This window comes from Salvia hispanica, chromosome 4 (genome assembly GCF_029641045.1).
Source record: "Salvia hispanica isolate PSC_SH4W2 chromosome 4, Shi_PSC_v1, whole genome shotgun sequence".
NCBI lineage: Eukaryota > Viridiplantae > Streptophyta > Magnoliopsida > Lamiales > Lamiaceae > Salvia > Salvia hispanica.
The window spans coordinates 22,311,474-22,337,112 of NC_142695.1; the positions used below are offsets into that span (position 1 = coordinate 22,311,474).

Below are 25,639 nucleotides of genomic sequence, written 5' to 3' on the forward strand. Positions count from 1 at the left end.
GGCGGGGGTTGGCCGGCAAATGAGTGCACCGGCGCACGTTAGGGTCCCTCCCCCTTATTTCAAATAACGTGATTCCGTCATCCTTGGCTGGGGTCCCACCCACCTCTCATTTCTATAGCAACTTTTACAATATATCACATAGGTCCCTTTGAATTTCTTATCTGCATTTGAATTCATCACAACAAATAATTTATTACATACGCGCATATCGCTATATGATGTTAGTAGTAGTAGTCGTCGTGAGTACTATAAACTTTGGTAGAGTTCCAACAAATGTCAATTTGTAACAATTGAGAAAATGAAATTTAAACGCTAATACTCCATCCGTCCTATTAAAAATGCAACGTTTACTTTTGCGCACTTGTTTTGAAAAAATTATAATAAATAACTAAAGTGGTGAAAAAATAAAGTAAGAGAGAGAATAATGTAGAGGAGAGTTCCCTTTATATTATTCTCTTTTTTACTTTATTTTTTCTCCACTTTAACTATTTATTATTATTTTTTCAAAACATGTATGAAAAAGCAAACGTTTCATTTCTAATGGGACAGAGGGAGTATTTATTACCCCCTTCATCTCTGCAAAGGAGTTCGATACATTTTATCTCATTTTACTATTTTCGTCCGTCTCATGAAATTTGTCATACTTAGAATCTTACCAAAAATAGACATTAAATACACTCTCAATCCCCTCAATTTGGGACCCATATTCCATTACACAACTTCATTTAATATAAAGTCAAACAATTTCTTAAAATTCGCGACGGGTCAAACTGAGACAAACTTTGAGGAACAGAGAGAGTAGTTGATAAAATAAAAAAGAAGAATAAAGAGTAATGTAAGTAATGTAGTATAATGGTAAAATGGTATAATTTGTAAATAAAATGCTGTGTAGGGTATTCTAAAATTAGAAAGTTTATACTTTTTAGGAACGGACTAATAAGTAAATACTCCATTGGTTCCGGAATAAGAGTCATATTTAGTTATAACACGAGTTTTAATAAAAGTAAAGAAAAATGAGTTGAATAAGTTAGTGAATATGAGTCCACTTATATACGTATTAGTTTATAACTAAATATGAGTGAAATAAGTTGTTGGAATGTGAAGCCTACTTATTATTTGTGGTCAAAGTAAAACATGACTCTTATTGCAAGATATAACAAAATGACAAAATATAACTCTTATTGTTGAAACGCAGAGAATAGTTCATATTATTGAGATATGGTATGGAGTAAAAAAATCAAATAAAGTCTGAACGTTCATATAAAAATTAAAAATAGTACTATAGTAAAATAATACTATCACTAAGAGTAATTATATTTTTTCTGTATGTCATGTCATATTAGCATTAATAAATGTATTATTGGAAACTTTTAATCTTAGTTACATGTCTGCCCAATTGAAATATTTTGAAAATAAAAGAAAACTTAATAATTAGCCAAAAAGTAGTAAGATTGATCTACTATGTAGTTAACTTTTTAAGAACTATGTACTACTCTGAATGTAAAAACACTAAAACCATATCCAATAATAATTTAAAATGAAATAAACAATTAGCTAAAAAGGTTCTCTAAAATCAATCCGATTTTAGATTCAGTAAAACAAATCGAAATTACACTTTCAGAACTTGTGAATAAAAAAGGTACTGAGTATAGAATATTTTTTCAAATTTAAATTTAGCGTAAATGGTTGGATTAAAAATATTACTTAATTTGAGTTTACATTAAAATGTATTTGAGTGCATAAATGGTAAGAACTGATGCTCTAACTCCATATAACAACGTGGAAATTTGTTTTATAATGAAAATATATAGAGCAATAATAACATCAAATTATGATTATTCACAATAAGCAGGCACATTTTAATTTGAAACAAATAAATAATTAATTAATTCAGGCATAGCGTGGAAATGAATTATGGCATAAATAAGGACCTTTGTGAAATTTGATGGGGATCATCTTTTTTCAAAAAAATTCAACTAGAGAGAGAAACCCATAAAAATCAAAACCAGAAACGAAATCTAATCGGAAAAGCACAAAACCCCCCGGAAAAATCACACACACTGAGGGTATCGGCGCCCATCGAATGACGATGGACAGAGAGAAGGAGAGAGAAATCGAGTTGGAGAGCGCAATGTACACCAATTGCTTGTTGCTCGGCCTGGATCCGAACGTAATCGGAGTCGGCTCCAACAACGGCACGCCTCGTGTTGGCTTGTTCCGCCATTCTAACCCTAAATTGGGCGAGCAGCTGCTCTACTTCATCCTGTCGTCTCTCCGTGGCCCGCTCCAATCCGCCAAGGCAAATTCTTTTTCTAATTTCTCTCTGTATCCAGTTTTTTTGTTGAGTGTGGAAGCTCCACGTGTCGTTATCGGGGGTTTCGAGTTCTGTGTGATAGTGTTTGGATGATTTTGATGCAGGATTTTGATAAGGTGTGGCCGATTTTTGATTCGGCTCAGTCTAGGGATTTTCGGAAGGTAAATGATTGCTGAATTTTTGGGTTACTGTATTTGTAATTTTATAGTATATATTTTGTGACTGTGACATGGAGTGAAATTCAGGTCGTGCAAGGGATTATAAGTGAGCTGGAATCGCAAGGTGCATTGCCCAGGAGTAATTCAAGGGTTTCATCGCTTGCAACCTGCTGCGGACCAAGGTTGGTTCAGCTGTTACCGTTTAGTTTGGCATCTTAATAATAGTTTGGATTGGTTGGTAGCTTTGACCTTGATGTGATTTTGTTCTATCACCCAGAATCTGGAAATTTAGCTAGTTTGATCCACCCAAATCAATATATGTAGATAGTTAGAGTAAAATAGAAGTATGGTCAAGTATCTTAGTAATAAAGTTGGGAGATGATTATGGACAAAGCGGTTTGACTTGGATTGAAGCAAACTACCACAAATCTTTCCTTGTGTAAGTTGTTTTAAACTTCGCTATCCAAGAAATGGGAAGGATTGATCCTGATTTGAAATTTTGGAAAGAATAACTTCCACCTTGTTAGAGGAAGTTTGGCTTGAGTTTTTACTCTGTTACAGTATGTTTCAAGACTACATGTATGGCCCTTTTCCATAAATTGGACCTGTCAATTTCTTCAAAACTCCTAGAGTGCTATTGCAATAAGATGTTCATGTTCTTGTTACAGATTCGTCGAACTCTTATGGCAGCTTTCACTGCATGCTCTGAGAGAGGTCCATAGGCGAACATTTGCAGCTGATGTTGCATCAAATCCACAGCCTGCCCCATTAACTGATGTAGCTTTCTCACATGCAGCTACACTGCTTCCTGTTACCAAGGTAAGTCATTTTTGATTTAGTTCACCCTAGAACAAGGATTAGCAGGATATATTATCACCTTGTAGATGCTCTCTCCATGCTCTGGGTTGAAGGGTATCTTGGCTACTTTTATTGGAAATGTGGTTGTTATATATCAGAATTTTGTTCGTTATTTATAGAACCATATTAGTTTGTTTTATAGGAGAAGAATAGCGTGTTATTTTTTTATTGTTGTCCTCTATGTTTGAACAAAGGAACTGGCGAACTGCTTTGATTCAGTTTACTTCAATTTTATTTGTTATGTTATTTTTGCCCGTTAACCTTTTAGTTTCTTTATCAACATTATAAAATCAGGATATGATTGTGGTGATATTGGTTTTCAAGTTAGTAATACCTTTATTGACCATATGCAGTATATCTCCACACCTGCTTCTTGAAGGATAGTTTAATGTTTAATGTCTACCTTAGTTTGATAACAGTAAGGAGTTCTCTGATTTCTATGCTAAAATATCCTTAAAAAAATTCTATGCAGGCGAGGATAGCTCTTGAAAGAAGAAGATTTCTGAAAAATGCAGAGACTGCAGTGCAAAGGCAAGCAATGTGGTCTGATCTGGCTCATGAAATGACAGCTGAGTTCCGTGGTCTATGTGCTGAAGAGGTAAGATATCCTAATGGTGTATTTGACTATTTGAGAATAAGGTGAATTATGCAACATTGTTTATGGAAGGAAGACTTCGTTTTAACTCCTTTATGGTTGCTTATGTAGGCATACTTACAGCAAGAGCTTGAAAAACTTCATGATTTGAGAAACAAAGTAAAACTCGAAGGTGAATCCTGGGATCAGCTTGTATCTAGCTCAAGTCAGAATTCTCATATAGTCCAAAAAGCTACACGCATGTGGGAATCTTTGTTATCTCGCAAGAGTAAGTTGTACAACTTGTACTCCTAAGTGGTTCTCTTAATTTTCTTAACTTGTTTATTCTAAGTTGCAGCTTGGAATCCCCTACGTGGTTCTCTTATTTTTCTTAACTTATTTGTACTCCATTTTGTTTTGTATACTATGAGAGCGTTTTATCATATTGAGTTGGCATACTTTATTTTGCCTTTCGATGAACTACAATGACTCTAAAATCTCATAAATAAAATGAAACAACCATTTTTTTTTGTATACTGTGAGAACGTTTTATCATATTGAGTTGGCATACTTTATTTTGCCTTTCGATGAACTACAATGAGATTTTCATTCTAAAATCTCATAAATAAAATGAAACAACCATTTTTTTTTGTATACTGCGAGAACGTTCTATCATATTGAGTTGGCATACTTTATTTTGCCTTTCGATGAACTACAATGAGATTTTCACTCTTAAATCCCACCTCAGATTTTGTGTGTCGATAACATGTCCTTAGTGTATAGTGAAATCTTTGTAAAATGCCTGCATTTTCTTTTTCCTGTTACAGTGTACGAACTACAAGAGTAGATTAATCAATCTCATGCAATGTTGAATGGTCCCATATTTCCTATTTGTACAGGTCAACATGAGGTCCTTGCTTCAGGCCCAATTGAGGATCTTATTGCTCATCGAGAGCATAGGTAATATTTGAGATGACTATGGGTCCTACTGGTTGGCATTAGCTTTATAATGGACTTATGCTGGGCATTCTCTCACAGGTATCGCATCTCTGGTTCGGCCTTGTTGGCAGCGATGGATCAAAGTTCGTTAGTATCATCTTCTAGTATGACTTCTCAACAACTAGGTAATGAGGAAACTGAGAGTTCACGAACAGATGTAACTACGGAGAGCAAAAATGAAGAAAAGTATTCTCGACTTGATGATAGAAATACTAGAGGGCAGCCAACAGTTGATATTGCTGAAGTTTTACGACGTTGGACGCATGCCTTGCAGCGGATTCATAAACAGTCCCTCCAACTGGTATGCTCTTTTATGCAGATTGCAGAACCTGCTTGTTTTTTCCCTTTCCTTTTCTGCTTTAGGTGCCTTGGTGTATCATGAGGTGCACTCTCTGATTGCTCTAGATATTTTCCTGTACCTCCTATGCTTCAATTGCTGATCTAATGAATTTCACTATGTCTATATTCTTGTTCTTAACGTTAACATTGGGCAGCATGCTTGCAGTTTAATTCTCTAATGTAGTGAACTATTTATGTTATTTTATTGCAGTCAAAAGCCAATGATGGAGAAGGCCCGCAGCTCCTCCAAAGTGGGCATGATGGTGATACCAGCAGTCATGCTGAGTCATTGGCTGCGACACTGGCTGAACACAGGCAGCATCTGGACAGCATACAGGTAATCAAATGTTATTGACACACTCAATATGGTTGCACCTGCAATGATGCAGGGGTCCAAGGTTTGTTATGATTCTTGGTACTTTATCCTCTTTACTTACAGCATATGGCTGTGTCCTGTAAATTGATTTTATTGGCTTAGCTAGAGTGCATGATATATTATAAAATTCTGTGAATGCAGGTGCTCATTAATCAACTAAAGGATGTAGCTCCAACCATACAAAACTCAATTTCCGAACTTACTGAGGAAGTGAATAGCATATCATCTAATCCCCCTCCTGTCATGAATTTTAGATTAAACTCGCCCATCCAGACACAGAGCAGTGGGAGGACGTTGGTAACTTATATATATACTCTTCCCCTTTTGTGTCTGAGGAAATTCCTGGGGTTCATGATGTGTCTAACTGCTTTCAATGAATTTGTGTATGCGCAGGAAAGTAGTGTTGATGATGTGGCTGAAATAACCTCTAGATTGTCATCCATTCAGATTGAAAACGTATCTGCTAGCCCCCCTACTCTGAAGCTGCCTCCACTATTTAGTTCGACACCTTGTTCTTCTGGAAAAGGTGTAAACATGCAAAAACGACATAATATGGCTCAAGTCATACCAGCAGAAGCCATAATAGACAAAAAGTTTGTAGAAAATCCCCCATCAAACAGTCACATGGATAATCCAACACATGGTTCGTGATTTGTTTCCTGTCCTTGGTGATATCAATTTGTTAGTCTGCCTAACCTTTTTCTGATACAAATGTTTCTGTAGATGAGGATATTCTTTCTCTACAATATTTGAAGAGGTCTGTACGAGAAGCTGCTCTTTTGTCTAAAAGAAGCAACTCGGAATCTTCACAAGACAGTCGTTCTAATGATGGTTCTGAGCACTACTTTGTTCCGCTTTCTGGGACTGGATTGTCTCGTCATGTTCAGGATAACAAAATTAATTCTCTTAAGAGTAGACAACTTTTCACATCTCAAGCAGATTCCTCCTTGCTTCAGACCCATGTTAAGGACAACAATGTTGGGAGAAGGTACAGTGGAGTTACAGACATACTGAATGATATAGATTCCCTTGATGAATTTGATGGGGTGAACAGTTTCCTCTCCGCTGCTGGGTCAAACTCGTCGGTTTCTGATGCACATAGGTCATTCTATGATGTTGATGAGGCTGAGGATCAAGTTTTTTCTCCTCCTTTGCTAATGGATACTGCATTTTTGGCAGATTCATATGAGGATTTGCTTGGTAAGTCATAATTCATAGTGCACACAAGGCTTGTTAATTTTCTAATTTCCAGATGGTACTGATACTCTTGGATGTTCGTGGTTGTTGACATGCTTTCCATTCTGTTAAGTGTGAAATCATTAAACAGTAATGTACTAAATTATGATAGTATGATTGTACATGCTCAAGTATGTTGAGCTTCTTTAGAAGTCACTTTTGCTGTCATCCCCTCTGGTTGCTTCTAACTCGTGATCTGATTTATGACCCTAGATTTAAGAGACAGCAAATGTTAGAAGTATGCACGCGTGTTTTGGTTTCTTGTTACCTATTGTTTTAGTGCCTTTTATTTCTGTTCTCTCACTGTAAGAGAACATGAATGTTGATGGATTACTGTTTAAAATCTTCCGAGTCTGTGTGCATATTAGATAAGGAACACTTACTGCCCTTTTCCATCAATTTCCATGTCTTGTGCCTCAGATGAATGCTTCATTTCCGTGTTGATGGATCACTGTCTAAAATCTTCTGTGTTTGTGTCCATGTTAGATAAGCAACACTTATTGTCCTCTTCCATAAATGGATGCTTCACTTTTTTCACCATTATTTGATGAAAAAATCTTGTCTTGTTGTTGCAGCTCCCTTATCTGATACTGAAGCAGCCTTGATGGATCACTGACAGTAAATAAGTGTAGAAAACTTGCTGCATCTCTTCAAGAGATATATTTCTTTAGCCAAATGCATTTGCTTTCGTATTTCAGCCGGAGTTTCTATCCTTAGTGGTACTTGTATGATCTGTCTACTCCCTTCTTTGTTTTGCATATATGTACGTGACATTTTCTCAGTTTGACGAGGATTGCTGATTTGGCTAGAAGCATACTGGAGTGTAACTATGTATGGCAACATTACTCGTGTCTTAGAGGCAGAAATGTGGTCTTGGAAAAGATTAATGCTGGTTTATAAAGAAGCCTCACTATTGTTTTTTGTCTTGAGGTAACTGACATTTTGCTTCACAGCGACCTAAAATATGCGACAACCCTTCTCGTTGGCCGCACACTTGTAAAGTGTAGATATATGTCACACTTGTATAAGTGTAGATGTATGTCCTGTCCTAATCGTACATTACACTAATGCATTGATTGGTGGTTGTAGATTATCATTTATTTCTATATTTTGTTCCATTCCAATTCCATTTGTTATCATGGCTTGTGAATCAGATTTGTTTCCCATGTGCTCTTGTTAAATTCTTTGAATTCTGGACTGTATTATTGTGGTGACCAGTTAATGGGATTGTCTTGTTGTAGCTTGATTGATGACTTTGAATTAGATAAATCTAGTTAGTAGATTATACTTATCTATTTTGTAAGAATTGGTCAATGTAATTTGTGATTCAAATTATTGGATTTTGTTTGGAATCGGTATGCTTTCTTAATAATTTTAATTTTATGATAGGTTTTTCAATCTTGTGATTCGGTCAAGTGTGATGGGTTGGTTAAGGGTGGTTATCAGTTACTATTAATTATTAAAGCTATTTATTTCACTTATACCAAATCACAAAGTTGTGTTTTTTTAGCTTAGCTTGAAATGCAAAAATGTTCCAACTTGCTACTTTTGATTGATAAGTACAAGATAAGTTTTTCTTAAAGAGTAGTGACTTTGTCAGCACTCACATGTCTCATATTGTCAAATTAATCCATCTTAGCTACATTCCCAAGTTTAATCATCTCTCATCCCGTTAATGGTTCTCATGATAGAGACAACTTCAAATATCAAGCAATTGAGTTTATTTTAATGAATGATAAAGACAACTTCAAATATCAATAAATTGAGTTTACTTACAAGGAAAATGATGATTAAATGGGTTTATTCAAAAATGTTTCACATAATTATCGTTTGGTTTGGAATAAAATATTCTGCAAAAAAATTCTGGCGACCGTCTTTCTAAGATTGCACTGACGTTAAAAGTATTTTTTTGGCTTTTACTTATTTAATTTTAAGTACATGCATATATAGATAATTTATACATCCAGTTGACACATTAGAAATATGGTTATCGGATTTTTTTATGGGATGATACAATGGGTATCTAAACAATGAGACATGTTCGAGTAAACACTTTAAACGACATGACAAAATCAATCCTTTATCCTATTGAAAGTATATGCTCTAAATCTTTTAATCTAAAAACCATGTTGATAACCGTCTTCGATGCCAATAAATTTTGACAAAAGGTGGGACAAAATCAACTCTTTACCCTATTGAAAATATATGCTTCAAATCTTTTAATCTAAAGACCATGTCAACAACCATCTCTGATGCCAATAAATTTCGGTTTATATAGTACTATCACTTAAAATATTCATCAAGCAAACTAGGTACCTTGATATGAAAATATTATTCTACGGTGATATATTTAAAGTTTATCATTTACACTTATAGTAACAATGATATAATTATCACAATCGACTTATGGGTGGTTAATCGGTTGGCTCAGTTAGTACTAAACCATTTTTCAGTTAAATGACTAAGGAATTTGCCCTAAAACCATTAGTCCATAAACACATCGAATTAGCCAATCAATTAATCTACTAATTGATAAAATAAATAGACTAGTTGGTTAACAGAAAAAAATAAAAAAACCTTTATTTCTTGCCATGGGCCATTGTTAGCTATAAGTACTCTCTTTGTTCTACAAGAATATGTATTTTTGGTTGGACACGAATACACGATTTTTAATGTACAATTAGTAAAGTAAGAAAAAATAGAAAGAAAAAGTAATTAAAGTATTGTTAGTGAAGAATGAGTTTCAACTCATTAAAAAAAAAGGTTTTCAAATTTAGAAAATACTTGTGGGATAAAATAAAAAGGAAAGAGTGCACATTCATATTCTTGTAAAGCGAAAAGTGTATTATATAGGTTGTTTCAACCGCGCTTCACATGTTGTTATAGAGACAACAAGAAGATATCTAATCCAATTTCAAATTAAAGTAACGAATGATATACATTTATGAAATGCAGTTTAATTTATTCAATTATAATACTCCTATAACAGAACGTTTAATTCATTCAAAAAACATGTTAAAGCATTAAAAACTAATGAAAATGACACTTGAAAATTACAAAAGAAAGGATTCGAGGTTCAATACATTTATAAAGAAAGACGCATCCTTAATTAGAGTGCTAACGTACATCCAATCTAGTGCTGCCACGTGGCATGAAAAATGCAATATTATAAACACTAAAATGCAATATACATTTATAAGCTGTATATGCATTTCCGCAGATTGCATTTTATTTATAGGCATGTTTTGCATTTGAACATAATTTGTCTAAAATGCAAAATAAACTATATATAAATTCAATCTGGCTATATATAAAATGTAAATTAAACAGTCTATATATAAAATGCAAAATTCAACGATAAAAAATGCAATTTGCATATAATTAAAATGCAATTTGCCGAATTCCATCTATCACTTTTACAAATATATATTGTATTTTAGTGTTTACAATATTGTATGTTTTATGCCACGTGGCAGAATGAAATTGGATGTATATTAGCACTTAAAAAATTAGTCAGCATATTACTATATCCCTATAAAGAAGACATTATATGTTTAAACTTAATTATTTCCTAAAAAGGAAAAAAGTTTCAACCTCACATAGTCACGCTATCTTAACAAAGATGTTGAAGTTGTTTGTATATGAGTTATGAAATTTAGGAAAATTAGAGTAATATTTAGATTGAATATGTCGATGAGAATATAACCAGTAAAAATAAAGTGAGACAATTATTGAGGGACGAATCGAAATGAAAAGGAGTGATAATTAATCGGGGATGAAGGGAGTACTTGTTAGTGCATGAAAGAAAGACATGGGTTTGGTGTAAATAAATACTCCATGTACTATAACAATAGAGGAACATATTGTCCTATTTAATTACTACTAGCATTTATCATCCATTATGAAGTTGGAATCTGGATTTAAATGAATTTCAAATTCAACCAGTAATTAATGACAAAATTAAACCAAAGATAGTTTTTGCTTATGACAGAGAACTAAAAAAACGATAAAAATCATCAAGGCCAAGATGAGTTGAGAAAATAAAATAAAATAAAATAAAAAAACAATAATTCAGCTTAAGCCTTTCTCTCTCTACACTGTTGGGCCCAATTTTCAGGTTTCAATCAGTGCTCCCTACTCTCATAGACTCGATCTTTTAGCCTGTTTTTCCATCAAAATCAACCAGCTATATATGCTCCAATGACCCACAATTCTTGCTCTCTCAATCCCTCCTTTTTCATGAAACTTTTCTCTGCACTTACACGCACTGATTCTTTTGATACCTTTTGCCATTGTGATTCCCTATAAAGGAATCGTAGCTGGGTTTGTCTAGATCGTGCCCGGATCTTATTGTTTGCTGATCTACAACTGACATGGAGTTGAATTTGAGGTCAGAATCTTGCTTCTCTTACTTTCTCTTCCTTTTAGATTGTGCAATTTGGATTTCTGTGATTGCTATCTTGATTTTATGTAGTTATTTTAGTTTACTCCTAATTTTGACTTGTTTCCGCAATTGGGAGTTTTATTAAGTTTTATTGGTTGATGAAATTTTGGCGTGGATGTATTGTTTCAGTTTTTCCCCAATTGCTAATGTTTTAGTAGTTGCCCTAATTTTTGCTGCAGATAGTGTTTGTACATTAACTTGTATATGTAGTACTCTTTGTGGGAGAGAGGATTGCAAGTGTAGAAGGGACTAGATTCTGAGCTAACCGCGGTTGTTTTCGATATATGATCAGTTGAGTTCACTGCATCATAAGTAGGAGGGTGTGCCATCTGCATCCTAGCAGTTGATTGTTGGCTGCTGTTGAGTTTGCTTGAAGAAGGTTGTTTTTGGTGGCATTAAGTGAAGTGATGATTAAAAATTTCCTTAACAAGCTTCCAAAGAAACAGGGAAAGTCGGCAGAGAGTCGCGATGGAGGGTCTTCGACTCTCTCTTCAAATTCTGCGACTGCTTCTAGAAGCAATTCTGTTTCAAGTGCTCGGTCAGGCAATGTGAATTCAGCGGGGAATAATTCTAATCAGAATTCTGGTGTGAATCATGGGAACAAACTGCACGACCCATTACATAGCAAAGCAAATGGGAGTAGTCCGCCCGTGCCATATGAGGCTTTACCTAGTTTTAGAGACGTCTCGAGTGCGGAGAAGCAGAACTTGTTTATCAGGAAACTGAGCATGTGTTGTGTAGTATTCGACTTCACTGACCCCACGAAGCATTTGAAAGAGAAGGACATCAAACGGCAGACTTTGGTGGAGCTTGTCGACTATGTCTCTTCAGCAAATGGGAAATTCAGTGATGTGGTCTTGCAAGAGATCGTGCGAGTGGTGTCTACGAATTTGTTCCGCACCCTCTCTACTCAGCCTCGTGAAAACAAAGTCCTGGAAGGTCTTGACGTAGAAGAAGAGGAGCCCCTAATGGATCCTGCGTGGCCCCATCTACAAATCGTGTATGAGTTTCTCCTCAGGTTTGTGACTTCCCCAGAGACTGATGCGAAGCTGGCAAAGCGCTACATTGACCACGCTTTTATTCTAAGGTTATTGGATCTGTTTGATTCGGAAGATCCGAGAGAAAGGGAGTACTTAAAGACAGTGCTGCACCGCATATATGGAAAGTTCATGGTGCATCGTCCGTTCATTAGAAAAACCATAAACAATATATTCTACCGTTTTATCTTTGAAACAGAGAAGCATAATGGGATTGCAGAGCTGTTAGAAATTTTGGGAAGTATTATAAATGGATTTGCGCTGCCGTTGAAAGAAGAGCACAAACTTTTTCTTGTCCGAGCACTCATTCCACTTCACAAGCCAAAGTGCATACCTATGTATCATCAACAGCTAACTTATTCCATCACACAATTTGTAGAGAAGGACTGTAAGCTCGCAGATACTGTTATCCGAGGCTTGCTTAAATATTGGCCAATAACAAACAGTTCAAAGGAGGTCATGTTTTTGGGTGAGCTCGAGGAAGTGCTGGAAGCAACTCAGGCCCCAGAGTTTCAGCGCTGTATGGTTCCTTTATTCCGCCAAATTGGTCGTTGCATGAGCAGCTCTCATTTTCAGGTTGGTTACATTTAAAGTTGCTTATGATTCTTGTCATTTGTGAATTTGTGAGAAACCCTCTTGTTATTTCTTGCTCCATACTCCATCGAAACAGTATCCTTTTGTTTACATATTTGCATCTTGCCCTCGTTTTTTTAACATTAAACAATCTTAAACTCAAAAAATTTGGTTTGTGTTTGATGCTCATATTTTCCTTGTTTTATTGTGCCACTGTCTTCATTACTTTGGTTTCATTTCACACCTTGAATACCGACAGATGGAGCCTTTGGAGCTTAGTTACAGTATGTTTGTATAATGAGGCTATCATTTTATAAAATGATATATTCACGTAGCTTATGAGTCATGAATCGATTGGTTAAAATTACTGATATTATAAAATCAGCCAATCCTTTGTTTAAGTTTTCCCTTAGTCTACATTTTTATCACTGTTTCCACACATACTTTATGTGATATGTTGTCTATTGTTTTTTTTGTAATAAAAAAGCGATGATACCGCAAGTTTGAGATTGCCAAATAACTGAATAAGATGTTGTCTTTGCTATCTGTGTGTGTGTGTGTGTGTGGTGGCTGTGGTCAAAGTATGCAGTTATTGAATTATTTTGGACGGCAAATGCGGTCCTTGGCAAACAACAAAAGGATTGGAAAATTAAATCAATTTACAATGAGGCAAATTAGAAGAACCCGATTTTTCTGTCATTCTTGATTCTTGATGGCTGCCTACAACACACCATCTAGATTATCTTAACTCTGTACTTGCATAGACGTTGATCTTAGCAGATAGTATTAACAAACTACACCTTCTTGTCCAATACCTCTGCCGAAGGAGCCGTTTCTAACTTTGCAGATGAAGATTCAGTCTGGTCATATCTAATAGAAACAGTGGTTTCTAGATTGATATGATCACAATTATTAAAAAAAAAATCATTTTCTTCATCCTATATGATATCTATTCTCTTGTGATGTCAGTATTATTTTTCCCCGATTTTGTTTGTGCTATCCGCTTATCCTCCCTGCTTGTGTAGGTTGCAGAAAGGGCTCTCTTTTTATGGAACAATGATCATATCGAGAACCTGATCAAGCAAAACCGCAGAGTTATACTTCCAATCATCTTCCCTGCATTGGAGAAGAATGCACGAAACCACTGGAATCAGGCCGTGCACAGCTTGACGCTAAATGTCAGAAAAATTTTCTCTGATGTGGACCCCGAGCTATTTGAGGAGTGCTTGCTGAAATTCCAAGAAGACGAAGGGCGGGATGAAGAAGACAAGGTGAAACGCGAAGCAACCTGGAGACGCCTCGAGGAGATTGCAATCTCTAAGGGTGCAAGCAGCGAAGCAGTGGTCGTCCCTCGCAAGGCCACACTGCCTCTATCCGGCTAAGTAACTCCACCACATCCTTTTTTTGCTTGCATATGTTTCGTTGTGACAGATGCATCATGTGCTTGAAGGTGGAAACCTGAAATGAAACTCTGCATAATTTATTGATTGCTTAACATTTTGAAGAAGCACAATCTGATCGACGATCTATGACCTCGTCGTTCCGATACGAGATCAGAGGGACTGTACATACATAAAATGGATTGCAAGCCAACTGCAGGTGGGGTTATAGATGCTTTAGCCCCAGTGATCAAAGGTTTTCTCATCTCTTGCTCTTAGAAATGTTGTTGAGATCAATCAAGACTTGTATTTCTATGTTGATGTGAACCATTCATTGTAAAAGTTATTAACAGTTGAAAGAGTTTTAGGATTTCCTTTTTCTGCAATAGAGTGAGTGGCTTACTATTTTTCAATTTTTACTAAGGACTTCTTCAAATTATTATATATACATTCTATTTGACTTTTGGTATCCTACTCTTTGGTTTTAGTTTGGCGTTATTGATTTTTTATGCAATTTCTTGCATTTTTTGTAATTGATGAGGGTTAATTCTGGGCAGTTAGGCTTTGTAATCATTTTTGCATTTATTTCATTTTAGTTAATTAAACTGTGTGTACCACTATTAGTATTTCAGTTTAACCTATCAACCTTTTCTTCAATTTCAATTTCTTGTATCTTACTTTAATTACATAATTCCTGATAATGGTTGATTATGTGCAATTAGGCTTTATAAGCATTTTTTTCACTTTTAGTTAATACTCCCTCCGTCTCTAAAGAATATGAACTTCCTCCGTCTCTAAAGAATATGAACTTTGAGTTCAGCACATATTTTAATACAAAATTGGTAAAGTAAGAGGGAGGAAGGGAGAAAAAGTAATAATGCCATGTTTGATTGTCAGGATTCTGTTTGAAAAAGTAATCGGATTCCTTACATTTTAAATTCCTTACATTTTAAAGTTATAAGGATTCATATTCCTGGGATTCATTTTCTCAGGAATCATTTTCCTTTCCAACTTTACTTTCCCGTCAACCAAATATGGCCTAAAAGTATTGTTAGTAGGGAATGAGTCTCACTTTAAGAAATGAGTTTTCAAAATTGAAAAGTGCATATTTTTATGGGATGGACTAAAAAGGAAATAGTGAATATTCTTGTGGGACGAAGAGAGCGGTAGTAGTTGATTGTGAAAATTAATTTTTTTGGTTTGATCGTAAAAGATATTCTATGAAACTATATAAAGTTGGATCACTTGAAGTAATATTCAAATAACTTACTAGGTCTTTAGCTATCTACATCCTCCTTTCTTAAAGCATTCTCTCACTATATTATTCATAAGTCTCACACCCGGCAGGTCCTATTCTCACAAATCTACATAGAGGAAAATCATGCTGCTGACTTTCTTGCAGGGAGGGGGTCCAGATCCCTGCCTTTTCCTTCTATGATTTAGTCTCTACGCCTCGGTATCTAAAGGCGCTTGTTAGGATGGACTAGCTTGGATATCCTAACTTTCGCTTCCGACGTAGAGATGTGGATTGATCTTGTTATTACTTTAGCATTTGATATTTTGGTTTTAGCTATATCACTTGGTCATCCTAGTTTTAGTTTTTGATAGTGTGGTTGTACCCGACCTGTGAGACCTCTAGTTTATTGTTTCTTGTTCTATCTTTGGATCCAAGTCACTTTTGGACTTGAGTCATGTTTCAGAACGATTTATTTTGATCTTATTTGCGGATTGGAGGTCTGCTTAATACCGAGTGTTTTTGATTAAAAAAAAGATCAAATTTCACTATTCTCCTTCTCTCATTTTATCTGCAATTAAAGAAGTAGCAATAGATTGTATCATTTGCAAGACATAGCATCAATATGGCCCATTCTAACGACCTTCCCTTGCTTACAATTGAAGATCAAGTAATATGTATATGTGACAAAATATCAATCATAAGTGATAACCAATTAGCCTTTTCTATTTGATTATAACCAATATTAATACACAAATATACAAACAGTCACACTCTAGTTTCATGTGAGTTTTCAACTACTTTTATCAATTATCGCATCATGTGATGCACTTAACATCTTTTCTATAGTGAAAGTAGCACCTAATCAACCTTTCATAATTTTCATATCCATTTTTCCAATTTTTCTGCAAAATATAAAAAACAAATATGTTTTTAGTACTCCATAGTTTAAAGAAATTCATTTTATATTTTAATTAATTAAACACAAAATTGGTACTAAGTCACAAATAAGAGTAAATCTCTATTTCATTATTTGAAATCAAATAAATTCTCTTTCCCATTGCGCCATTCATTTTCATTCCCAAAAATTTCAGCTTTTTTTCAACTCATATACTTAAAGTGATGCTATTTGAATTTCGCAATACTCGACAAAATTGCAACTTGGGTTTCCTAGATCGCGCTCAGATCTTCACACCTCCTGATCCAGCTAAAAAAGTTTGAATCTTGGGAGAAAACGAACTTTGAGGTCAGTTCAAATCTTGTATTTTTAAAATTATGTGTGTTTGTGGTGTGATTAGAGCTCTTCGAAGTGAATATCGTTTTATGCTCAGTTGTGTTATGATTTGAACTCGATTTCTGCACCTGGGAATTTGAGCATTGACGAAATTGTGATAAGATCTATGTTGCTTTTTTAGAGGTGGAATTTAATTTATTTATGTTAGGTTTCATTTTAGAGCTTGAGAGAGCTGGTTAATTCTCATTCTTGTTCAATCTAGCTTCTGCAGCTGTTTTGTGGAGTTGATTCTATCTGAATTTCTTTGTTTATTTGTGCTTTCTCTGTCGTTTTATGTTAACATAGGAGAATTCATGAGGCTGTGGCTTTGGCAGCAGAAATTGAATCCATTAGGCCATTTTTGGCATTTGATGGTGAAGAGGGGAAGGGAAAGTCAGTGTGAAATTGGGTTGATGATCAGTATGTCGCGTTAAGTTTAGATCCTTTACCTCTGCATTTGTGGCTGGTGATTCTTTAAGAGTGGTTGGTTGGATTTGTTTGAACAAGACTTTGATCTGTGGCTCCAAGTGATGATCAAGAATATACTCAATAGGATCCCTCACAAGCAAGGGAAGTTAGGAGAAGGTCACGATGGAGGGGCCACGACACTCTCGTCAACGAATTTGAAAAGCAATGTAGTTGCAGGTTCTAGGTCAGGCAATTCGAATGCTGCAGCCGGGTTGAATCCAGTTCTGAACAATCTTCTTGAATATGATCCATCAAATGTGAAGGAAAACGGGGTTATTGGAAGTGCACCGTATGAGGCTCTTCCTAGTTTTAGAGACATTCCAAACTCTGAGAAGCAAACCTTGTTTATCAGAAAATTGAGTTTGTGTTGTGTAGTGTTTGACTTCACTGATCCCTCGAAGAGTTTAAAGGAGAAAGACATCAAACGACAGACATTAGTCGAGCTAGTGGATTATGTAACCTCAGCACATGGGAAGTTCAATGAGACAGCTATGCACGATATAGTAAAGATGGTGTCTGTGAATTTATTCCGGACACTCTCAACTCAGTCTCGTGAGAACAAATCTGTAGATGGCTTTGATTTGGAAGAAGACGAGCCCTTGATGGATCCAGCATGGCCGCATTTGCAAATTGTGTATGAATTTCTCCTCAGGTTTGTAGCTTCACCGGAGACAGATGCCAAGTTGGCAAAACGCTACGTTAATCACTCCTTCGTGTTAAGGTTATTAGACCTCTTCGACTCAGAGGATACTAGAGAGAGAGACTACTTAAAGACTGTCCTACACCGGATATACGGGAAGTTCATGGTGCATCGGCCGTTCATCAGAAAAGCAATCAACAATATATTCTACCGTTTCATTTTTGAGACAGAGAAGCACTACGGGATTGCTGAGCTGTTAGAGATCTTAGGGAGCATCATAAATGGATTTGCATTGCCACTCAAGGAAGAACATAAGCTCTTCCTTGTTCGTGCTCTGGTTCCGCTCCACAAACCAAAGTGCGTATCCACATACCATCAACAGCTATCCTATTGTGTCACACAGTTTGTGGAGAAGGACTGCAAACTCGCTGATACAGTTATAAGGGGCTTACTCAAATACTGGCCTATTACGAGTAGTTCTAAGGAGGGAATGTTCTTGGGCGAGCTTGAGGAAGTGTTGGAAGTGACCCAGCCCCCCGAGTTCCAGTGCTGTATGGTCCCACTCTTCCGCCAGATTGGCCGTTGCTTGAGCAGCTCCCACTTTCAGGTCGGTACATACCACGTTCTTGCAAAATTATACGACATGATGTTGATTTGTGGCGATTTCTTGTCTTTGTCCATTGCTGTGAACATTTTCTTGATTTTAAAATGAACTAATGTAGGTTCTGATGGCTCTTATGAATTAGAGGAACAATAATAAACAGTTATGAATAAAATTATACGACGTGATGTTGATTTGTGGCGATTTCCCATCGCTGCTAGTCTGCATTGCCATCATCCTCATCTCCCACCTCCCCTGCACACAAAATCACCTTCTATCCGATTCTTGTATCTGCAGGTTGCAGAGAGGGCTCTCTTTCTATGGAACAACAGCCACATCGAGAATCTGATCAAACAAAACCGCACAGTCATACTGCCAATCATCTTCCCGGCATTGGAGAACAATGCAAGGAGCCACTGGAATCAAGCCGTGCAGAGCCTGACCCTCAATGTACGGAAAATCTTCTCTGATGTGGATCCGGAGCTCTTTGAGGAGTGTCTCCTCAAGTACCAAGAAGATGAAGCAGGGCAAGAAGAAACCAAGAGCAGACGTGAAGCAACTTGGAAGCGCTTGGAGGATATCGCAACCACCAACGACGAGCACTGAATGAGCCCCACCAAACACATTTTTTGGTTCTAGCTTCGGAAAATGGATGAGTATTTATTCCACTATGGAGTGTATATACACAGCTCAAGGAAGTGTCAAATTCTTCAACACACCTTCCAATTTCCTTGGAGATGGAGGTAATTTATTTACAAATCCACCTTTTTTTTTCTCTCAAATTGTGTAGCTTATAGAATGAAGTGAAACTAAATGAAAAGTTGTATTTGCAGTCCATTTTGGTTGGCTTGGTTAATACCGAGTTTGATTTCATGTGGTATATGTGTATGTTTGATTGTAAGGTCTAATGAATGTATACCTACACGATAAATTATACTCTATTTTCAAGGGTATTTTCGAGTTAGTTCCTTTAACTTTTGTTAAATGGAGTACTACTAGTTTTGCATGCCAACTTTTAAATTTCTCTATAAATTACTAAACTAATGATTTATTTTGATTTTGCAATCAATCGAGTTCTGAAACTGAAAGCATGACTTTATGACTTCCTTGTGTGGCATGTCAACCAAAATGAAATCAAATTATAAGCAGTGAAACTGTAACGACCCGCTCTTCTAGGGTATAATAAATACAACGATCGTTACCTAGGCAGACTTAAATGCAACAAAAATCGTAGGCTAGGGTTTCATTTAAAGGGATTTTACCAAAGTATTTAATGAACAACTAAAACGATAAGAATAACGGCTTAGCAATGAAATTCAATAAGAAAGGGCTATCGCAATTAATATTCAAAACGGCAAGGTCTTAAGATAATCCAAACCGTATCATGTCTCAATACTCCAACAAAAATGAAATAGTTCAATCTTAAACAAACGATAGTAGTTTCATGTTTCAGCGGAAGCATCCAAGAGAAGGGTGAAGCTATGTATGAAGACACGACTACACTCGGAGTTTCAAAATGATCATATTATTAAATTACTTGCTCAACACCGCCAACCGCTCATCGCCGCTCAACCTGCACATAGGGAAAACACATGCATGGCTGAGTACTATAAACATACTCAGTGGACTTATGCCGAAAACAGTTTTATCAAAATAATAGTTATCATGCCATTTCAAGTGTCCATCGGGGTTTTATCTTTAGAAATGCCCGAAGCACCAAAATATGTCCTTTATCAAAATCACGGTCGCGCAACCATTTTTCACATCGACGTTTACCATATCCTCATTCTACATGGTAAGGAATGCGGCCGCAATCCAGGTCACTAGACCGGCCAACCCGTACGCTGGCACACGGTCTAACATTGGTGTACACTAACCCAAGTAGAGTTTGCGGCTCTACAAGGATCCGAATTCGATTAAATCAATAGTGGCATAGCCACAAGGGATAGACACGACAAAACAAATCACAGCATGATAACACAAATCTCATTCTCATCAATACAGATTTAGGACGATGTCCTTATTTTAAAAGAAAAGCCCACCTCGATGGCTTAGGTCGCAAGTATTCTCTTCCCCTTGGTATCACGCTGAGAGCGCGAGTTATCACCTTTAAATTATGTGTATCACAAATCAGTCTCAATCATTGATTCAAAAATCATGCATGTTCCCAACGTTTCTCTTTTCCCATTAATTCGTTTTAATATCACTATTCAAAAATCAAGACATGATTATCATATCACTCTTTATTCGCACTACAACTCCAGATCTATCATCAAAATATGTCACGCATGAGTGTTTTACAACACATATCACACGCACACACACAACACACACGAACGCACACCGAGGCACGCACGCACACACACACACGATCCACACACACACACATATATGCATCCCATTCATCAATTGATTTTCCCTTTTCACGCGATCTATATGCATGAGGGTTCAAGAACACCGATTAATCGGTTAGATGAGAAAAGATTGATATAAAAATACCTTTTCTTGATAGAATGAACGGTAGAACAAAGTAATAGCCTTGATTCTTCAACAATTCTTGAGTTTCAACTTCATTTCTTTGTAAAGAATGAAGAGATCTTGAATAAAATAGAAAACAAGTTGAAGAAAGAGTGGAGGAAGTGGGAGGCGTGATTTTCAAGAGTGGGAGGCGTGATTTATGGTTTTAGGTTTAGGGTTTCTCATGTATTTATAGAGTGCAAGATAAAATATCTTTAATTAAATAAATTAAAGATTTGGGAAGATATGGGGGAGGGAGTTGGCGTGACTTTTGAGAGAAATAAGGAGGGATTCGAATTTTATGCTATTTAATTAGCATATGATTAAATTTGGATATTTCACAGAGTAGAATAAAATATCACGGAGCAGAATAAAAATAATAAATCCTCCCAAATAAATAAGGAGTAGGCGTGAATTTTGGCTCCTTCTACAAGGAATTTAATTAAATTCCTAATTAAAATAGGATATGACAAGATCTTCCTAGATATGGTAAGATATGCTAGGATATTTGAATTTATTCAGGTGAGAGAATAAATAAGGGATCAAATAATATAATAAAATAATTCCTTCTCCCCTAAATAGGAGATTTTCGAAAATCTCCTTGGAATAAACATAGGGGTCGATTTTCTCATGGAGAAAATAAGAAATAATTGGACTTTTAATTTAATTTGGATAATTATCCCAAACAATTAATTAAATCTAAGAAAAATAGGATTTCTCTCCAATAAACCATGGGGGTCAAAAATTCCAATTATAGGGTATATGATATTTATGAATATCCTATTTAGTCTCACTCATCCCTTAGGAAATAATTCACCACAATATATATTTTACCCCGCATCAAAATATTCATACAATCATTTAACAAAATCAACCATCTTTACTTCCACCTCATATTCTCAACACATTGACCCTTTCAACGGTCACGTCATGTTCTCTACATCTTTGACTATTCAACTGCCACGTCATATACTCAACATATTTGACTATTCAATCAATCTCAGCTCCAAATCGCAATTAGGTCACAAAGAATCATGCAATTAAATCACTCATCAATTAATCCACATATTCCATAGCATTAAAAGCATTTAATGCAAAAATTTTATGTCTCGAAAATTAGGATTCGAAAAAGTGGGGCGTTACAGAAACCCTGTATTAACGAAATTAAATACTCCGTAATTTATAAGTATGTTGTACTCTCTCTCTTCAATATCATTTTTCATTTTCTCCATACACTCTCATTTTTCTTAATATAAACTCTAATTCAACAAATGAATTATACTCCTAATATAATACGAAATTGTTTGTCGCCTACAATGTGACTTCGTTTTGGTTAACGTACGATGATATGTGTTAATGTTAGAATCGTGATTGATTGTAAAATCAAAACAAATCAATGTTTGGTAATTTTTTTTTTTTTTTTAAAGTTGGTATGCAAAACCTGAATTTAGCAAAACTCTTACTATAATTTTAGGCAAATTACATTATTTCTAATTTGGTTAATGGACAATCAATTCCAAGGATCACGAGAAGGGACGATGCTAACATCGAACCAACGCACGCACACTTATGCAAATGTTACTTATTTCTCGACTTCGACTCATAACACAAGAGAAAGAGACATTATGTTCTTAGTCCAGTTTTAATTTTTTATAATCTGTACTATATTTTTTTATCTGGGTAGAGACAGTGGACTCAAATTTGAGATATTTGGTCTTAGACATGCATATATAGCTGGTGAGTCTGAGCATTTAGAAACTGTTTATTACTTGCGGGTACGTGAACGAACTTCTTTTCTCAAATATTTTATTTTTTAAATAAACAAATGGAGAAAAATATTTTAAATTTCAAAATTATTTCTGACTCGAAAAGAAGTTGGTTTCTAGTTTAATTATTCTGGATTTTCTTTGAATTTTAATTAAATAAATTTAAGCTAGTTCTATATTTCAATTATAATGTATAAAGTGAAATAAAAAAATAAATAATAAAAGTGGCATGAGTAGTCGATGAAATTAATGGATAATTTAATTTCTAGTTTTGTACTGAGTGATGAATCGGAAAATTCCAGAAGCTGAATTCTCCACTCCATAACCGCTTTCTTCACTCCTTGGAAATTTCTGTGTTTTCTTCATGACAATCGCTTCAATTTCAGCTCTCCGCCAGAAGTTGCCGCCGTTCCTCATCCGCCAGCACCGTTTCATCTCCGCCGTTCAAAACCCTATCAATGCGAGAAGGCAGCAGCAGCAGAAGCAACATCAACCTAATAAAAATGTGCTCAGAGCTCGAGACACCTTCAAAAAGCAATTCTCCTCTCTGGCGCCGCTCCTCTCCCCCGACGACAAGCCGCCGCTCACGGACAATCAGGCAATCGGCACGGTTGTTTCCTCGCAGGCTAATTTCATGCGCGTCGTTGTCAATTCGGCGTCGCAGTCGGAAGATTGGGGAGATTTGGGGATGGAGCTGCTGTGCGTGGTGAAGGATGTGCTGAAGAAGATTAAGAGGCGCGTTTTGGTGGGGGATAGGGTTCTGGTAGGGGCGATTGATTGGGTGGATAAAGGAGGCCGGATTGAGAATGTGTATGAGCGTAAGAGCGAGATTTTGGATCCTCCTGTGGCGAATGTCGATCATTTGCTGGTGCTTTTCTCGATTGAGCAGCCCACCGTCGAGCCGTTTACTCTTACTAGGTTCCTTGTGGAGGCTGAATCCACTGGAATTCCGCTCACTCTTGCTCTGAACAAAGTAGAGCTCGCTGACGAAGGGGTATCAAATTGCAACTTATTTTCTTCTTAGTTAACTGTCATTTAATATTTGGCATGGAGTTGTTTCGTTTTAGGGCTTAATTTAGGCTTTTTTGATTGATTAGGTCTTGCTTTAGAAGTCTCGTTTCACAATCAAATGTCATTTTTGTACCTATTGCTGTCTATATAGATATATGGTTGTGTTATTGACTTGTGCTTATAATTAATTGACTTTTGAAGGCTCTGAAGGAATGGAAGTCTCGGCTTCATCAGTGGGGCTATGAACCAGTTTTCTGCAGTGTTGATACCAAACGAGGCCTTGATACGCTACAATTTATTTTGAGAGAGCAGACCTCTGTGATTGTCGGTCCCAGCGGTGTTGGTAAATCGAGTTTGATCAATGCTTTAAGGGGCAACAGAAGTGTTGTTGGGGCTGTTGAAGATGAAAATTTGTTTGAACATGTACGTTTGCCTTTCGTTGTTGTTTCTAGAGTAGGTTTGGCTATTACATACATGTTGCCCGTGTTTGATGATTTCTGAATCCTCCTTCAAATAATGAATTGTTCAGACTCTAGGAAGCAAGTGGTTTGAAGAGCAGCGTGTTGGAGAAGTGTCGACAAGGAGTGGGAGAGGAAAACACACTACTCGAAATGTGTCGCTCCTTCCATTATCTGGAGGAGGATATCTTGCGGATACCCCCGGCTTTAACCAGCCTAGTTTGATGAAAGTAACAAAGCAGTCCCTCGCACAATATTTCCCGGAGGTTCTGTTAGTGATGCGTTTTCTAGATTTGCTTGATTTTTAGATGCTATATTGGGAAACTGAGCTAAAAGATTGAGTGATTCATTTCCCAGATTCGGAAAATGCTGGAACAGGATGGGCCTGGGAAGTGTTCTTTCAGTGATTGCTTGCATATAGGTGAGCCTGGGTGTCTAGTCAAAGGAGACTGGGAAAGATTTCCGTACTATCTTCAACTGCTCGATGAGATTAAAATTAGAGAGGAGTTTCAGCTCAGGACTTTTGGAACTAAAAGAGAGGGTGGTGTGAGGTATGTTCATTTTAGATTATGAAAGCTATATGTGCATACTTGCTTGCATTGCTTCCTATAAACGGCTCTTGATGACATTTGGTTTAGGGTCAAGGTTGGAGAACTGGGTGTGAAGCAAGCTGAACCGAGATTGGAACCCAAGAAGCACAGGAGGCAATCACGCAAGACGGTAAACCAGTCCATACTAGACGAGTTGGATGATGAAGATGATGACGATGAAACTCTTGATAGTGAAAATCCTATTCTGAGGGCAATGAAGGAAGAAAATCAATGAGCCTCCATTGGTATATTACAGAATAGCAAAACGTTGTAAATAGACATAAGGTGGCTCAACTAATCTGAGAATGGTTGTGTTCATAGTGAAACTCTGTCGTTTTGTATCTCGAAAAAGAACACCCTTTTTACTGGTAAATCGAATGAGAAAGATGATTTATAAAATCTTGTTTATTGCTAGTTTCTTGCTTCTTCTATCTTTAGTAGTTTGGTCTTGTTCCTTTATCTTCGGACATCCTGAATCACTAGATGGTGTTTCATCTTCTATACGAGATTGTCGTCACGTGTATCTCGATAAATACTGATTCGTTGCTATTCATTTTAACAGATGGTTTTGGGATTTTTGAAATGCATATGACGACAATCTAATTGTTGGAATAAAAGTAACAGTTATTAAATGTGATAGTTGTTGTGTGGGTGTAGCGATGTAGCAACTAGAGGTAGATCGAAGCTTTACATCGTTAAATACTTCACTTCAACAAACAACTCTTCCTCACCAATTTTTCCAACGGATTAATACCCTTTTTCACAAGCAAAAGCATCACATTTTTGACCCAAGT

General features: G+C 36.3%; 4 protein-coding genes across 6 annotated transcripts; all 4 read left to right on the forward strand.

The window, feature by feature from the left end:
* Positions 1–1,971: 1,971 nt before the first annotated feature.
* On the forward strand, positions 1,972–8,145 carry AUG6 (HAUS augmin-like complex subunit). The gene is made up of 13 exons (XM_048094856.2): positions 1,972–2,299; positions 2,419–2,475; positions 2,560–2,654; positions 3,141–3,291; positions 3,803–3,928; positions 4,037–4,193; positions 4,804–4,864; positions 4,943–5,204; positions 5,454–5,579; positions 5,760–5,915; positions 6,012–6,261; positions 6,342–6,818; positions 7,430–8,145. The coding sequence occupies exons 1-13, from the start codon at positions 2,084–2,086 to the stop codon at positions 7,468–7,470; spliced, it is 2,175 nt and encodes a 724-aa protein (XP_047950813.1). The 5' UTR covers positions 1,972–2,083; the 3' UTR covers positions 7,471–8,145.
* A 2,809-nt stretch (positions 8,146–10,954) lies between these two features.
* LOC125194612 (serine/threonine protein phosphatase 2A 57 kDa regulatory subunit B' theta isoform-like) lies at positions 10,955–14,700 on the forward strand. Of its 2 annotated transcripts, none has more exons than XM_048092862.2 (3): positions 10,955–11,244; positions 11,478–12,911; positions 13,934–14,700. In XM_048092862.2, the coding sequence occupies exons 2-3, from the start codon at positions 11,706–11,708 to the stop codon at positions 14,288–14,290; spliced, it is 1,563 nt and encodes a 520-aa protein (XP_047948819.1). In that variant the 5' UTR covers positions 10,955–11,244; positions 11,478–11,705; the 3' UTR covers positions 14,291–14,700. The 2 variants fall into 2 exon arrangements, with proteins under 2 accessions (XP_047948819.1, XP_047948818.1); XM_048092861.2 differs by having other exon boundaries at positions 11,591–12,911.
* Positions 14,701–16,533: 1,833 nt separating this feature from the next.
* On the forward strand, positions 16,534–19,456 carry LOC125193952 (serine/threonine protein phosphatase 2A 59 kDa regulatory subunit B' eta isoform-like). 2 transcript variants are annotated; one of them, XM_048091911.2, is made up of 3 exons: positions 16,534–16,767; positions 17,101–18,509; positions 18,801–19,456. In XM_048091911.2, the coding sequence occupies exons 2-3, from the start codon at positions 17,325–17,327 to the stop codon at positions 19,107–19,109; spliced, it is 1,494 nt and encodes a 497-aa protein (XP_047947868.1). In that variant the 5' UTR covers positions 16,534–16,767; positions 17,101–17,324; the 3' UTR covers positions 19,110–19,456. The 2 variants fall into 2 exon arrangements, with proteins under 2 accessions (XP_047947868.1, XP_047947869.1); XM_048091912.2 differs by having other exon boundaries at positions 17,133–18,509.
* A 3,581-nt stretch (positions 19,457–23,037) lies between these two features.
* EMB1688 (Minichromosome maintenance (MCM2/3/5) family protein) lies at positions 23,038–25,259 on the forward strand. Its single transcript, XM_048091913.2, has 5 exons — positions 23,038–23,780; positions 23,999–24,220; positions 24,327–24,521; positions 24,613–24,806; positions 24,894–25,259. The coding sequence occupies exons 1-5, from the start codon at positions 23,151–23,153 to the stop codon at positions 25,078–25,080; spliced, it is 1,428 nt and encodes a 475-aa protein (XP_047947870.1). The 5' UTR covers positions 23,038–23,150; the 3' UTR covers positions 25,081–25,259.
* Positions 25,260–25,639: the final 380 nt, after the last annotated feature.